The sequence below is a fragment of the Caenorhabditis elegans genome, chromosome III (genome assembly GCF_000002985.6).
Source record: "Caenorhabditis elegans chromosome III".
NCBI lineage: Eukaryota > Metazoa > Nematoda > Chromadorea > Rhabditida > Rhabditidae > Caenorhabditis > Caenorhabditis elegans.
In genome coordinates this window covers 7060999-7073924 of record NC_003281.10, presented here as the reverse complement: position 1 = coordinate 7073924, position 12926 = coordinate 7060999, and the positions used below count along the sequence as shown (strand labels likewise).

Sequence of the window (12926 nt, the reverse complement as noted above, 5' to 3'; positions counted from 1 at the left end):
AAGAATTAAAAATTACCTTCTTTGTTCCTTGATATCAAGTATATAGTTTTAATATTAATTCAATATCTTTCAGGTAAGCTAAATCTACAAAATGTCATTTTTCCATTTCATCAATTGCTTCGCGTTGGCATTTGCACCATATTTTATTGTCTACAAATACTCAGGTAATATTTTTTATGGGAAGTCAATGAAACACCACTATTTTTATAGGAATTAACGAATACAGTTCCATCTGGAAATGTGCAACTGCTAGTGGTGGATATTTGCTGACACAACTCGCCAAACTGCTTATCATTGCCACATTTTTCCCAGCCCTCGACAGTGAAGGATTCAGTATTGTGCCGGTATGTAATTAATTTTTCTATTCAAAATTGGAGCTATAAATAACGTTTCAATGAAAATCATTTTAATTCAAGTTTTAAGTGAAATTTACCATAAACCCATCCTCGCCGGACATAATCCTTCGGACACTTCAAACTTATTGATTTTGGTTTTCATTGCCAATCTCAGAATCATTGCAGGAATTCCTAAAAAGCAGTGCTGACATCATCGATGTCATTGGGCTTCACCTTCTGATGACCAACTTCTTAGCCGGAAAAGGAGAAGTTCGATTCGTTGTCGGTGGTCTTGGCTGGGGATTCGCTCATTCTGTTGCTCATCGTCTTGTTCTTTTATGGGTTGGAGCTCGTGGAACCGCTTTCACATGGCGTTGGGTTCAGGTGATCAAATCTTCCTTTTTTCTGAAAAAAAGATAATATTATATTTTCAGACATCTCTTGATTCCTCAGCTGATCTATTGGTTATTGTGTCTCTCGCCTGCCTTACATGGATGATCACCCGCACTCCAAACAAGTTCTTGGTGTCACCGATCCTTGCGATGTGTGTCTTCTCAACATTCGTTTATCAGTAAGTATTGGTTTTACTAGTCAAAAAATGTAAATTTTTTTTTATTTCAGAACCGTTCAACACACATTCTCTCTCTACGGATGGTCTCTCTTGGCATTCCGCTTTGCCTACTCCATCGCAACAGCAATTCTCACCGTCGTTGTCTATTCGGCAAACCGGACAGCGTCCACAAGAAAGAACGAGTAGCAACACATATTCTGCTATAATTCACTTTTTGTCAGTTTCAATACTATCTTAGATTCTTTCAGAATTTATATATTTATTCGAAATTTTCTTCTCTCCTTGTTCATGTTTATACAAGTACCCAAAAATATTTATTGTTTAATTTAATAACTGCTTCAAAAATTGTCGTCCTTATATTTACTCTACAATTTTTATCTCTTTTTATTAAAGGTTAAATACCTTTATTACTTTGGCAAGTATTCGCTGTTCACTGTCCAAATAATGTATTCCTCTCCAATTCTAGATGTCAGAAATAGATCCACTTGCCGAGTTCTTGCTTCCAGAAGACGGAGATCGAAATGCTCGTCAAAATGATCCATTGATAAGCGGAGGTCCACTTCCATTGGAATCGCCAAGCAGAAAACTCACGTAATACTTTCTAAACTTGAAACAATTGTGCTACTCAAGATGCTTCCAGATCCCTGTTATCCTATGATCCGACAGTTCCGGAGTCACCGGATATGAAATTCGCCAGAAAACGTCTGGGAAATCTGCTGACAACCATAAAACATCACCCATCGGAAATAATTGGAGTACTCCCAGAAGATTATACGTAAGTGATAAAATGGAAAATTTCAATTCTTGTTTAATTTTCGGCAGAGTATACCATGCCTGGGGCGAAAAATCATTTTTTTTTTGGTTTTGATTTTGTATCAAAAAGCAAAAATATGTAAAAAAGCCAAAAAAAAATTGGAGATTGAATTTTAAACCTTAATATTTGAGAAAAAGAATTAAAAACTATGCAGAGCCACATTTAGTTTGAAAGAAAAGTAAAATAAATTTTGTACACAGAAAACGTTTACAGTAAATACAGCATTTTTTTTCAGTTTTTTGGTTCCAGATAAATAGTTAATTTTTGTCAAATGTCGCGTCCTGGAATATACATAACAGAAAAAAATTTAGACAATGTGGACCTTTTTGTTTTTCGTAATATAAATTTTAGACATAATTGAAAAATTAGAGTTTCCATTGCATTTTTTATAATTTCAGTCGTGCTGATGAAGAGCCCGGGCGCCAAGGACGTCCACCAGGTCGCCCTCGTAAGATGCCGCGTCACGAATCTTCAACTTCACTTATGGAATCACCACGCAAGACTATGACTCGTGATTCTAAAATTATGTTTGAATTGCGTGGAAAACCATTCGAAATGATAGCTGGACGTTTTGAAGAAGAATATTCACTTGGTAGAGCATGGGTTAAAGGACACATGAATAATGAATATGAACCAATAAAAGCTCAAAGGACAGACTATGCACCGAATCTGGCTGTTGTGAGTGGGAAAGATTAAATGAAAAATGTTATAATTATTTCCTTCAGGATTATCTTGCATGTCGCGAGATTCATCGAATGCCACGTCCAGATAAATCAATTCCTGAGCTGCCAATTGTTCCATCTAGAATCGATGAATTCGACGCTACAGTCGATCCAAGATATGAAACAGATTTGAAAAATGAATACATTCGTCATTGGAAACAAGTCAAAAAAGGGTAACACTTCTTCTGCCATTGAAAATTTCCGTAAAAATTTATTTCTTAAAGTATTACGGTAACTGTGCTCTATGTTAGAATTTCATTTGTCGAATTTTGTATCAAACTATAAAATAAAAAATATTGTACTAGCAATCTGTGATCACTACTATTTCTTCAAAGTCAGAGAATCCAAAAAAAAAAATTTCAGTTGGTGTGCTCATCAACGTCGTCGGACTGCTCCCCATGCAAGAAGCATAGCATTAATCAACAAAATCTACCAGCCTGGAGAGTCGAAAACTGTCGAGCAAGCACTTGGTCTTATTTAAATATTCTAACATGTAATTTCAATTTATCTCTTACTTTCTGATCTTGCTATCACATGTCTCTTATTTCAAAAATCTCACTTTAAAATTCATATAAATAATGGGTTTATTCAAATACATCATCTTGACAATTGTTTTTTCAACGTTTTTCTTCCACTTTTTGGAGATTTTCCTGAAGTTTTCTCGAGCTCGTCAGCTACTTTTTCTTGTTGAATCTTGTTAATATATTTTGCAACTTCTCGTTCGGCAGTTTTCATCAAAGCTTCTATAGCGAATACAGTCTGAAATAGAAATATTTTGAGAATATTCAGATTTTTGAATTTTCACTTGAAATCCACTAAAAATCACAATCATTGTGTAGAAAACGTATTCAAGTGGGAGATTCAGAAAAGAGCCATTCACTGCCAAGAATACTGTAAGAGGAATTTGAATAATAATTGTAGTTATTAAGAATCCAAAAAGAGCTGACATCTGTAAACACTAGTGTCGATTTTCTGACTTGACTCATTCAAAACTTACATTTTCTGCCAAATTTCCATAAAATCCAAGTCCTAGCCGTACTCCTTCACTTCCCAAATGAACTAAACACGCAGAAAATGCAATTACTTGATACGTTAATGACAGCAGACTATGCTGAAATTCAAATAATGCTCTAAGTATGTTCCACTGTAATTTTTTTTTTTACCTTGAAGTATAATGATAAGCATAGATTAATCAAATGCATAGGATAGATGCATAAGTTGAAATATATTGCAATTTGAAGTGGAAAACTTGAGATTATTTCTGTAATAATTTTTTAAAAAAGTTGTGAAAAGTGGTTTTTAGAGATTCTCACCCAACTTAAATGGTTCTTGTGATAGATTTTCCATTTTTAATAGCACTAGGACCCCAAAGAGGTTACGAGGCGGTGGGCGGTTACTATGGAAACCAACCACAGAAAGGGAAATGGTGCTCCAATGTGGAGATGGAGATGGAAATGTGTAAAACGAATTGAGAAAATGTTAAGCTACAATTTCAGCTATTTCTTTATGAGCAAAATATAATTCGTCAAAACATGAACCTAAACTTTTAAAACAATGTTTCGCGAAAATTTTAACCATTGATTGTTCATAGTTTTTTTTTAAAATGATTTTATCCCTTCATTTAGCTCTGCAATCAGGCTCGTCTTAAATGTGGCATTACGTTCTCGGGTCTTGCCACGAGCTAAAATTTTCAGCTACCGGACTTGCTAATATTTTGCAACTTCACATTGAGGGTTTATTAACTTTATGATTTTAATTGTACATCTGTATATTTATTAGCAGATTATCGAAAAGAGTATATAATAATATTAGAAAATTCAGCGAAAATTGCAATCTACCGTACTGGCGGTTACTGTAGCGGAATGGTTAAAATCTTTGTAGTTTTCGTTAATACATAATGTTATTCATTCTATTTACAACAATTAAACAACACAGCAAACAAGATTTAATTTTTCGGGTCCCGGTCGGTCACAGCACGTTGTTATGAAGTTGAATCGTTGTTTTAAATGCTGAAAGTTTTGATTTTTCGTAGATCTTTCTACTGTAGACTCACTAATCTAGGACAACATCCATTAAGTAACTGACGTAAAGAGCATGAATTACATGGAATACACACGTTTATACATGAAAAGTCTGCCATTTTTGGAACGGGGTCTTGATAAATATTTAGGCGGAACCATTGAGGCTGAAATAAATCTTTTAGATTATTTGAGAAAAATCAAACCTTTAGACATCCTATCAAAATTGCTCCAATGACTGCTAACGCGAAAATTGTAAAAATTACAATCAAAAATATTAGAGTTACCAAGTTTTCTGCTTCCTTATCTAAATTAGTTTTTCCTAAATCAGTCAGAAAATCGTTCTGTAGTGTTGAACTCATTGGGAATCGAAAATCATTTTATTTGTGGACTCGTCACTTTTAAGCGTGTTGCCTAGGCAACGATTCGAGGTACATTGCTGAATAACAACTCGACACACTCGTAGCGCCTGATATTCGAGTTTATACATTAACTCGATGTACCCTGAATTTATATTCTCATTGTCTTTTAATCAATGCAGTGATTTAGTTTTATTTTTAGACATGTTTTTTGACAAAGATATTATCGTTTGAATCTGGCGCCAATTGTCTGTGCATTTCTGCGTTGCGGTGTTCTTGCGTACAAAGCATTAGATTTGCCGACAGTCAAATTTCATGCTGACAACCTGTTTTGGTCAATGATTTCATTATTTGTCACCATTTACCACTTTCAAAAACTTGTAAATTTTATTTTAAATCTACTAACTTCAAGAATCATGATGATCCTCTTGGAAGTCATACCAGTTCCAGCCGAAATCAATATATCCTTTGTTTGAACTCGTTTTGGCTTGTTTTTTAAATTTGTTAGGAAACTTCATAACATTTTATATTTCAGTGTTAACCCAACTAGAGCGTTTATATCAACATGTCAGCGACACGGCGTCTTCAGAAGGTGAGAAAATCATGTTTATTGTACAATTCACAATTCAAATGTTCAGGAACTCGGTGATCTCAAAAACTGTGGAGTGAAGGCGTACGAGAATGTTGAGTGCGAGGAGACAAATCTCTTGAAATGGACAGTTCTCCTTATCCCAGTAAGAACTTTGTTCACTAATAAAATAATTTTAATTTTCAATTAAATTTAATTTTCAGGATAAGGAGCCATACAACAAAGGTGCGTTCAAAGTTGGAATCACGTTCCCCGTTGACTACCCATTCAAGCCACCAAAGGTCGCGTTCGAGACCAAGATTTACCATCCAAATGTTGATGAGGAAGGAAAGTTCTGTCTTCCAATTGTGACAGCTGAAAACTGGAAGCCAGCTACCAAGACCGAGCAAGGTAGGCATATCATTTAATTTAACAAGGAACGGGGTAGTTTACATCGTAGAAATAGTTAAATTTAGTTAAAAAGTTATTCTGGCTTCTCTCAATATCGTAATTTTTCAGTGATGATGGCCTTGCTGTCACTGATCAACGAACCAGAACCATCCCATCCAATTCGTGCCGACGTTGCCGAGGAGTTCCAAAAGGATCACAAAAAGTTCATGAAGACCGCCGAGGAGCACACTCGAAAGCACGCCGAAAAGCGGCCTGAATAGGCGCCAAGAGCTCAGATCTAAATTCGTTCGATTTCGAGTTCATCTTATGTTTCTTTTCTGTATTTATCATATTCTCGTTTTCACCGTCCCAATCATTCAATCCACTTCAATTTCATCCAATTCCAACCTGATTTCCCACATCCAAAGCAAGAACTGAAATAAATCCTGAACCGGGTCTGGTAGATAAGCAGAAAATTGAATGATGTTGCCGATAACAACACGGCTGTGCATGCAAAACAACGAACGAATGTGTTGTATCTCCTGCGTCTCTACGTCCTCACGTCTCTCATTTAACGCGACGCGACTAAACGTGGCTTTTTCGATGCACCGGCGATTGCGCTTTTCCTCCAGTTTTTGCTACTTTTCTTCATGTTTCTGATCTATTTAGAGCGCTCAATTTAAATTAAATTCATTAATTTTCAGACAATGAAAACTATTCTAGTTACTGGAGGAACTGGCTTAGTTGGAAGCGCTATTAAAAAGGTAGAATATATCTGTTATAATCTAAAAATCTATAACCAAAAATTCAGGTAGTTGAAACTACTGAAAAGCGAGACGATGAGAAATGGGTCTTTATTGGAAGTAAAGATTGTGATTTGGAGAATTTAGAAGAGACTAGGTAAGAGTCGAGAGAAATTATATAAAATTTTATGGAAATCTTCAGGGAATTGTTTGAAAGTGTCAAACCAACTCATGTTATTCATCTTGCTGCTATGGTCGGTGGATTGTTCCACAATTTGGCACACAATCTGCAATTTTTCCGCAAGAATATGGTAGGATTTAGAGTTCAGTAGGAAAATTGTTATAAACCGCTGAAATATTGCTAAAATGTGAGAATATCAAAATTAAACTTTTGGAATTTTTTTTTTGAAATTTTTTATATACAGTCGGTAAGTATACGATAAGTAATGATAAAACTCAGTCTTCAACTATCATAATTTTGGAAAGAAACATTTATTTAAATATACGAGTTTTAGACTTTTAATGCGTTTCAATTGTGTTTATTTGAGCATTCTAGATGAAATCTCAACAAATCTACATTTTTCGAAACTTTTGGAAATTTACCAAAACTGACTGAAAAATGTTGAAAAATTTCAAATTTTTACAGGACTGTTATAAAAGTATTTATATGGTATTCAAATTACCAAATATATTATAGTAGTAAACCTTTTCGAAAATTAATCATATTTTCTTTTATCTACAATTATTCAGTTTTCACATATCATTATTTTGGAAGTCGACCAAAGGAGTTTTCTGCAAGTTTTGAGTTTTATTAACAACTTAATTATTTATATTTTAAAATTGTAAGGGTTCAAACTTGGAGCAATTCCCGAAATTACTCAACAATTCCAATTTGAGGAAAATTTGGCAATTTACAATCGCATTTTTCAGGCTATCAATGACAATGTATTGGCTTTATGTCATGAGTTTGATGTCATCAAGTGTGTCTCCTGTTTGTCTACATGTATTTTCCCTGATAAAACCTCGTATCCTATCGATGAGACAATGGTTCATCTAGGTCCACCTCATGATTCCAACTTTGGATATTCGTATGCCAAACGAATGATTGATGTTTTGAATAAGGGATATGCACAGGAACACGGAAGAAAGTGAGATTTGAAATTTAAAGATTTCCACATAGATATCTGATCGTCCAGTTTCTATCCACATTTTAAAATTTCCAGATACACATCTGTTGTTCCTTGTAATGTCTTTGGACCTCATGACAACTATAATCTACAATCAGGACATGTTCTACCGGCATTGATTCATAAAGCATATGTTGCTCAAAGAGATGGAACTCCACTGCAAGTATATGGATCTGGAACACCATTGAGACAGTTCATTTACTCTATCGACTTGGCGAGACTTTTCATTCGAGTTGTCAGGGAGTACGAGGTTAGATTTTTTTCTTATATTACATTTTTTATTCGTAAAAAATCTACGTTTGAATAATTAAAATTAGTATTAGTATTCTAAAATAAACGTTTATAAATGAATTCAGAAATTTTGAATGAAACAGAAGATAAACCAATCTTTCAGGATGTTGAACCAATTATTCTGTCTGTCAATGAATCTGATGAAGTTTCAATTCGTGATGCTGTTTCTGCTGTTGTCAAAGCAATTGATTTCACTGGAGACGTCGAATACGATACGTCCAAGGCTGATGGACAATTCAAGAAGACTGCTTCTAATGAGAAACTTCTGAAATTATTCCCCGATTTTCAATTCACGCCATTCGAGCAGGCTATTCAAGAGTCTGTTCAGTGGTTCGTTGATAATTATGAGACGGCTAGAAAATAATTTATTTATTAATTGTAATGGGACGAGGTGTTGATTTACTATTTATGTAGATTATTGTTGTCGTACGTACGACATGTCGTAAATATTATTTCATCAGTTTTTCAATAAACTTTTGACATATTGCAATTCTATTCAAGTTTGTTTTAATCCAGGTAGGATTAAAATGATGGTAAGGTCACACTACATCTGATTGGTTCATAAATGGGTTTTAGCTGGGAATATGTTAATTGTTATTTAGATCGCATGGACCGTTTTTCTTCTTATAATTCTGATTTTTTGCAAGCTATAAAATGAATAGGCTGCACTTTAACTTTCATCGAGCGCAATTTATGAAGAACATCATCGGACACTTGAGATAATTCAAATCTGAAAATTGATCTTCTTTAAATGGGACAACAAAAATTTAGTTATAAGGTCTTCTTATAATTTTTTAAAAATTTAGTATAAGTCGTGCCAGATTTCTGCAGCAAGTTGTTTACTTTATGTCATCTTAGATTTTTTAAGAATTTGATAAACCGTAATTAAAGTTAGTTTGAAACAAATTCAAGTATCTTAATTAGTTTAGAAATCATACATCTTTCCATAATCTCCATGTGATTTATTGTTTTTTTGAAGCACGGAAATGTCAGAGAAAAAAGTTTGAACGGTTTCATTGTGACTATACAAATGTCAATCAATAAAATGGGATATTGTAGTGTAATAGCTCGGTGAGCACCAGATGACCTCCGCCCGAGAAAATAGTTCTTGCTTTCCTGTCTACTCACTGCCAGAACACGCGGAAGAAGACCATGACCACCTCGCAACTGCTATGCAGAAAAGAGCAACATTAACGTTTTGTGGCATGTTTCCAGTTTCTAGGGCAGTGAGAGTACACATCTATTTGGATAAAATGGAAAAAGAGGCAGAGCTTATAGTGAGTGAGTGAGTTATAGTAAGTTATAGTGAACAACTGCAGTTAGAATAGAAAATGGAGAACTTCAACTCTAGGAGCAACGGAGAGTTACATTAAAAATTTTATTGAATTAAAAAAAGTTAACATTCAAACTAAATCTTTGAGTACTGTAGATTTACTGCATGGTTCGGTTATTATAATATTCTTTTAAGCCTTTCTAATCGAAATTGATTGTGAGCAGTTATCAGTAGTGAGCAGTATCCATTGTACAATTTCAAAAATCCGAACTTAAAAGTAATTTAATTCTGTTTAATGATTTACGTGGACTTGATTCAAATGGGATTAAACTGAGCAATTATCAAAATTTTTGATTATTGTGAATAATTTTAATAATAATGGAATCGAATTCAAATGACACTGGATGTCGCAGTAAATCTGAAAATGCAGTGTCTCCAGAAGTAAGTTCAATCCAACTTTCAACTTTCCTAGGTTCGATGAAACGTGTTACAGATTAGTAAAAAATGGTTAGAACTGAGCTACAAAGTTTACGAGTAAGAAAATATAATTACAAACTTCTGGCTGAAAAAGTACTTTCAGACGAATGATTAATTCATCGGAAGTATCATTTTTTATTTCTTCTTCTCAAATTATCTCCTCATTGGGCTTCATTTTGGGTGCCTGTAATAATGAAGAAACACAAGGAATTGTCAATTATTTTGGTGAACATGTACGTGTTTTTGGAAGACTCAGTTCATTTTAACATTTCAGAAAGATAATCTTATTGATCACACTCTGAGATATGTGCACAGATTGAGTGCGGATACTCGAACTCTATTGATACCTGGACAATATCACAGAGCACGACGTGTATATGCACATCAGAGTTATGTGAATCCACATAATGAAAATACAGTTCAGGTTGACAAATCTAATGTTTTCTTAAATAATCTTTTTTGACTTTTCTAGTTTTTCCGTTTGTTTCGTGTCGAGGAAAAGGTGTTTGAAGGATTCGGAGAAGTCAGAAGATGGGCCACGAGGAATTTAGAGGTACTTTATGGGAAAATTCATATAAAGTGGTTTTACTCTGGGTTGAGTTGTTGAGGTTAAAATATTTCAGGTACATGAAAACAATCGTCTGCTGTTTTGGGATACTGTAGTTGTAGTATAGCGCATCCAAAGCCATCATGTTGTTGTTGTTGTCGTGCAACATGGCGGCCTACGCCGTCTCAATAGACATTTGTCACGCGTCTCCACCACCCGGATCGTAGAGTCTAGACGGCCAGTCCAATTGCTTGGGCGGCCTCTTTGGGGGAAGTCCACAGTTTCTTCATCTTGATTGGTTTTCTTCTTCCGCATAGAAAGTGTACTATCCCTCCTTCTTTATCCCCACAACCACTTGTACCAACCGGGGTACCTTCAATTCTCTCCTTGTATTTGGGGATCATCAGTGAGTGGCCACATCGCATTCTTGCCAATTCAACTCTCGTGGGTTTCGGAAGGATTTTCTCTTCCTCGATGTTCAATGCTGGCGGTCTTGTTCCCAGGATCCTGTTTGGAGGAGCTCCTCTCAGGAATTCCCTGACGAATCTCGTATGGTTTTCTTTTTGAGCATTGAGTTTGGAACCTCTGTGTCCTCTCAGCACGGTTTTGGTTGATTCGGCTAGATTCAATGGTGGCTCCCTTGGTCTGTTGGGTTTCCTCTCCGCTTTTCTTCTTGATTCCAGATTCTTGTTTGGATGGGAGGAAGATTTCAGCGTGGCTATATAGGCTTGTTGCCTTGCCAGAAGCCATCATATTATCAATTTGTTTACATGTTGGCACAAAAACGCGTTCTTGCCTTTAAGGCCACCTACGCCTGTCTTTTGTCAATACTGCTCTTTTGGTGTAGAACCCCGGCTACTGTAGGCATATCAAAGTTTTAGTTTTTACGCTCTTCTCACTTCTAGTGCCGTTTGTTTGCAAAGATACTAATTTATATTTTTGAGAATTCAATAATATTAAATTTAGAAAAATCCAGTTTCATAAAATAAAATAAAAATATGAGTTTTGGAGCTAGTTAGTACTGCGTGGCGAGACCAAACGAGAGAATTGACGTGTGCTTTTAAAGTGAAGTTGCAAGTTTTCAAGATTTTTACAATAAAGTATAACACTCGAAAAAAGTTACCAAAATTTTCAGACGGAATTCGCCAAGTCACAAAAGGTCCTGTCTATGTGGTCACGTGATCTGTCGCATTTAGATCGGATGAAACAACAAAAAATAGTGGATGAGCTCAGTTCCAAAGCACAATCGTCGGGAAATTGCAGAAAACAAAAAAAGGATGAAGCATGTCAAACTGGAAATAATAAAGCATCTGCATCACTGATTCCTGTATTATCATCACCAGTTCCAAAACATGGAATTAATTATAAAGATCCAAATGAAGATGAGAAAAAGGCACCGATACTTGTGTGGATAAATCATGCAGTTGTTGAGATGCCTGATGAGTACTTTGATGGTGAACATGTTTACACGTGGAATCACTTGGAATATGTGAGAGTTCATGGATCTGTTGCAGAGCCCATTAAGATTCATCGAGGAAAATTTGGTAATTGTTACCGGACATTCGATCTGATTCTAAACAAAATTTTCAGAATTCAACACTGTAATGGTTCCTGCTCAAAATCGACAACTTTTGATGCTCGTTTTTTATGGTTATAAGTCGGGATTATGCTCTCTAGAAGTCATGCGAAAATTCGTTTCAAACTATTATGATTCGAGTTGTCCATGTATTGTTCGAAAAGCGAATGATGTAAGTTTAGAGGATTATATTATACTGAAAGTTCTGGTTTCAGAATAATACCTCGCCGAAAATGTCAATCTATCTGCCACATTGGAAGACTAAAGATTTCCCATCGAGTAGGATTTCACAGCATTTGGTGGTTTGTTTTTTGAATATACATAAAGAAGTATGTATAGAAACCTCTAAAAATATGTTTGTTTCAGGCTACGATGAATCTAAATTCATTGTTTGTTGCTGGAGGTTTCGGTGATTTAGCTGTAGAAGATGCTGTTCCATCGGCAACTGGTGATCCCAAAAAAGTCAGTCATCTCCAACACTTTGGGCTTCTATCATTCAGAAATTCTCCGAAAAAGACTTATTTGAGAACACCGTAAGTTTTTGAGTTTAAATAAAGCTTAGGAACTTTTTAAAACTTTCAGAGAGGAAAAAACATTGCTCGGCAAAAAGTCTCGTCAGTCCCGAAACAAGAAGCAAAAGAGAACTAACAAACCTGTGAAAATTCCGATGAATGAAAAGAATGGTAGGATCAGTGAGAATATATGCAGTAATCGTTAACTTTTTCCAGCAAATCAAGTCGAATTGGTGCAGTACCCAATATGCGTTGTTCTTTGGGATCGCCAGCATGAAATTCCAGTGTATATGGGAAAGTGAGTCCCCAAACAAATCAGCTACAACTTTTCTTTGAATTTCAGAGTAACTGGCGAGAAGACAGAGCAGGAAATCGAAGAGATGAAACTTAAGGAAACTGAGAAAAGGCAGAAGAATTGGGTTTGTTGTTGAATCCAACCGCGACTGTTCAAATTAAAAATAATTGCTTTTTTAATTATTGATTCCAATTTTACCATATGAATAAAGTATTGAATAACAAATTTAGTTGTCCAGCTTGATATCA

The 12926-nt window shown here is 35.2% G+C and overlaps 8 protein-coding genes across 9 annotated transcripts; 5 read left to right on the top strand and 3 right to left on the bottom strand.

Annotated features, from left to right (window-relative positions):
* Nucleotides 1-73: 73 nt before the first annotated feature.
* Nucleotides 74-1312, top strand: ZK418.5 (BOS complex subunit TMEM147). Its single transcript, NM_066143.4, has 5 exons — nt 74-164; nt 211-344; nt 522-719; nt 770-906; nt 957-1312. Exons 1-5 carry the CDS (start codon nt 92-94, stop codon nt 1090-1092), a joined length of 678 nt encoding a protein of 225 aa, NP_498544.1. The 5' UTR covers nt 74-91; the 3' UTR covers nt 1093-1312.
* Nucleotides 1313-1372: 60 nt separating this feature from the next.
* Nucleotides 1373-3035, top strand: lin-37 (uncharacterized protein; the record flags this gene model as incomplete). Its single annotated transcript, NM_066142.6, has 5 exons — nt 1373-1497; nt 1547-1681; nt 2119-2398; nt 2446-2615; nt 2806-3035. The coding sequence occupies 5 exons, from the start codon at nt 1373-1375 to the stop codon at nt 2921-2923; spliced, it is 828 nt and encodes a 275-aa protein (NP_498543.1). The 3' UTR covers nt 2924-3035.
* A 4-nt stretch (nt 3036-3039) lies between these two features.
* tmem-17 (transmembrane 17 domain-containing protein) lies at nt 3040-3644 on the bottom strand (the record flags this gene model as incomplete). The annotated part of the gene is made up of 4 exons (NM_066141.2): nt 3040-3201; nt 3269-3391; nt 3440-3553; nt 3606-3644. 4 exons carry the CDS (start codon nt 3642-3644, stop codon nt 3040-3042), a joined length of 438 nt encoding a protein of 145 aa, NP_498542.2.
* Nucleotides 3645-4192: 548 nt separating this feature from the next.
* R01H2.8 (uncharacterized protein) lies at nt 4193-4862 on the bottom strand. The gene is made up of 3 exons (NM_001083175.3): nt 4667-4862; nt 4496-4627; nt 4193-4451 (listed from the first exon to the last, which is right to left on the bottom strand). Exons 1-3 carry the CDS (start codon nt 4820-4822, stop codon nt 4365-4367), a joined length of 375 nt encoding a protein of 124 aa, NP_001076644.1. The 5' UTR covers nt 4823-4862; the 3' UTR covers nt 4193-4364.
* Nucleotides 4863-5354: 492 nt separating this feature from the next.
* Nucleotides 5355-6239, top strand: ubc-18 (Ubiquitin-conjugating enzyme E2 ubc-18). The gene is made up of 4 exons (NM_066140.7): nt 5355-5411; nt 5458-5553; nt 5612-5798; nt 5907-6239. Exons 1-4 carry the CDS (start codon nt 5385-5387, stop codon nt 6056-6058), a joined length of 462 nt encoding a protein of 153 aa, NP_498541.1. The 5' UTR covers nt 5355-5384; the 3' UTR covers nt 6059-6239.
* A 208-nt stretch (nt 6240-6447) lies between these two features.
* On the top strand, nt 6448-8486 carry ger-1 (GDP-L-fucose synthase). Its single transcript, NM_066139.5, has 6 exons — nt 6448-6541; nt 6589-6677; nt 6723-6831; nt 7451-7668; nt 7744-7957; nt 8102-8486. Exons 1-6 carry the CDS (start codon nt 6485-6487, stop codon nt 8360-8362), a joined length of 948 nt encoding a protein of 315 aa, NP_498540.1. The 5' UTR covers nt 6448-6484; the 3' UTR covers nt 8363-8486.
* Nucleotides 8487-9639: 1153 nt separating this feature from the next.
* On the top strand, nt 9640-12902 carry R01H2.4 (the record flags this gene model as incomplete). 2 transcript variants are annotated; one of them, NM_001312948.2, is made up of 12 exons in its annotated part: nt 9640-9712; nt 9765-9805; nt 9852-9981; nt 10023-10172; nt 10221-10301; nt 11431-11839; nt 11886-12043; nt 12087-12173; nt 12238-12404; nt 12454-12554; nt 12600-12681; nt 12727-12902. In NM_001312948.2, 12 exons carry the CDS (start codon nt 9650-9652, stop codon nt 12812-12814), a joined length of 1557 nt encoding a protein of 518 aa, NP_001299877.1. The 2 variants fall into 2 exon arrangements, with proteins under 2 accessions (NP_001299877.1, NP_001299878.1); NM_001312949.1 differs by lacking the exons at nt 9640-9712; nt 9765-9805; nt 9852-9981; nt 10023-10172; nt 10221-10301 and adding an exon at nt 10770-10844 and having other exon boundaries at nt 12727-12814.
* On the bottom strand, nt 10731-11045 carry R01H2.1 (Ovule protein; the record flags this gene model as incomplete). Its single annotated transcript, NM_066138.1, has 1 exon — nt 10731-11045. The coding sequence occupies one exon, from the start codon at nt 11043-11045 to the stop codon at nt 10731-10733; it is 315 nt and encodes a 104-aa protein (NP_498539.1).
* Nucleotides 12903-12926: the final 24 nt, after the last annotated feature.

Bases quoted from the DNA above. Each gene is read 5' to 3' on its own strand.
- R01H2.8 (NM_001083175.3), bottom strand. From the start codon at position 4,822: ATGAGTTCAACACTACAGAACGATTTTCTGACTGATTTAGGAAAAACT. The intron at 4,628-4,666 runs GTTTGATTTTTC...GATTTATTTCAG, and splicing joins TTTTGATAGGATGTCTAAAG to CCTCAATGGTTCCGCCTAAA. The intron at 4,452-4,495 runs GTGAGTCTACAG...CAAAACTTTCAG, and splicing joins ATGGATGTTGTCCTAGATTA to CATTTAAAACAACGATTCAA.
- ger-1 (NM_066139.5), top strand. From the start codon at position 6,485: ATGAAAACTATTCTAGTTACTGGAGGAACTGGCTTAGTTGGAAGCGCT. The intron at 7,669-7,743 runs GTGAGATTTGAA...TAAAATTTCCAG, and splicing joins GCACAGGAACACGGAAGAAA to ATACACATCTGTTGTTCCTT. The intron at 7,958-8,101 runs GTTAGATTTTTT...CCAATCTTTCAG, and splicing joins GAGTTGTCAGGGAGTACGAG to GATGTTGAACCAATTATTCT.
- ubc-18 (NM_066140.7), top strand. From the start codon at position 5,385: ATGTCAGCGACACGGCGTCTTCAGAAG. The intron at 5,412-5,457 runs GTGAGAAAATCA...TCAAATGTTCAG, and splicing joins CGACACGGCGTCTTCAGAAG to GAACTCGGTGATCTCAAAAA. The intron at 5,554-5,611 runs GTAAGAACTTTG...TTTAATTTTCAG, and splicing joins GGACAGTTCTCCTTATCCCA to GATAAGGAGCCATACAACAA.
- ZK418.5 (NM_066143.4), top strand. From the start codon at position 92: ATGTCATTTTTCCATTTCATCAATTGCTTCGCGTTGGCATTTGCACCA. The intron at 345-521 runs GTATGTAATTAA...GAATCATTGCAG, and splicing joins AAGGATTCAGTATTGTGCCG to GAATTCCTAAAAAGCAGTGC. The intron at 907-956 runs GTAAGTATTGGT...TTTTTATTTCAG, and splicing joins TTCTCAACATTCGTTTATCA to AACCGTTCAACACACATTCT.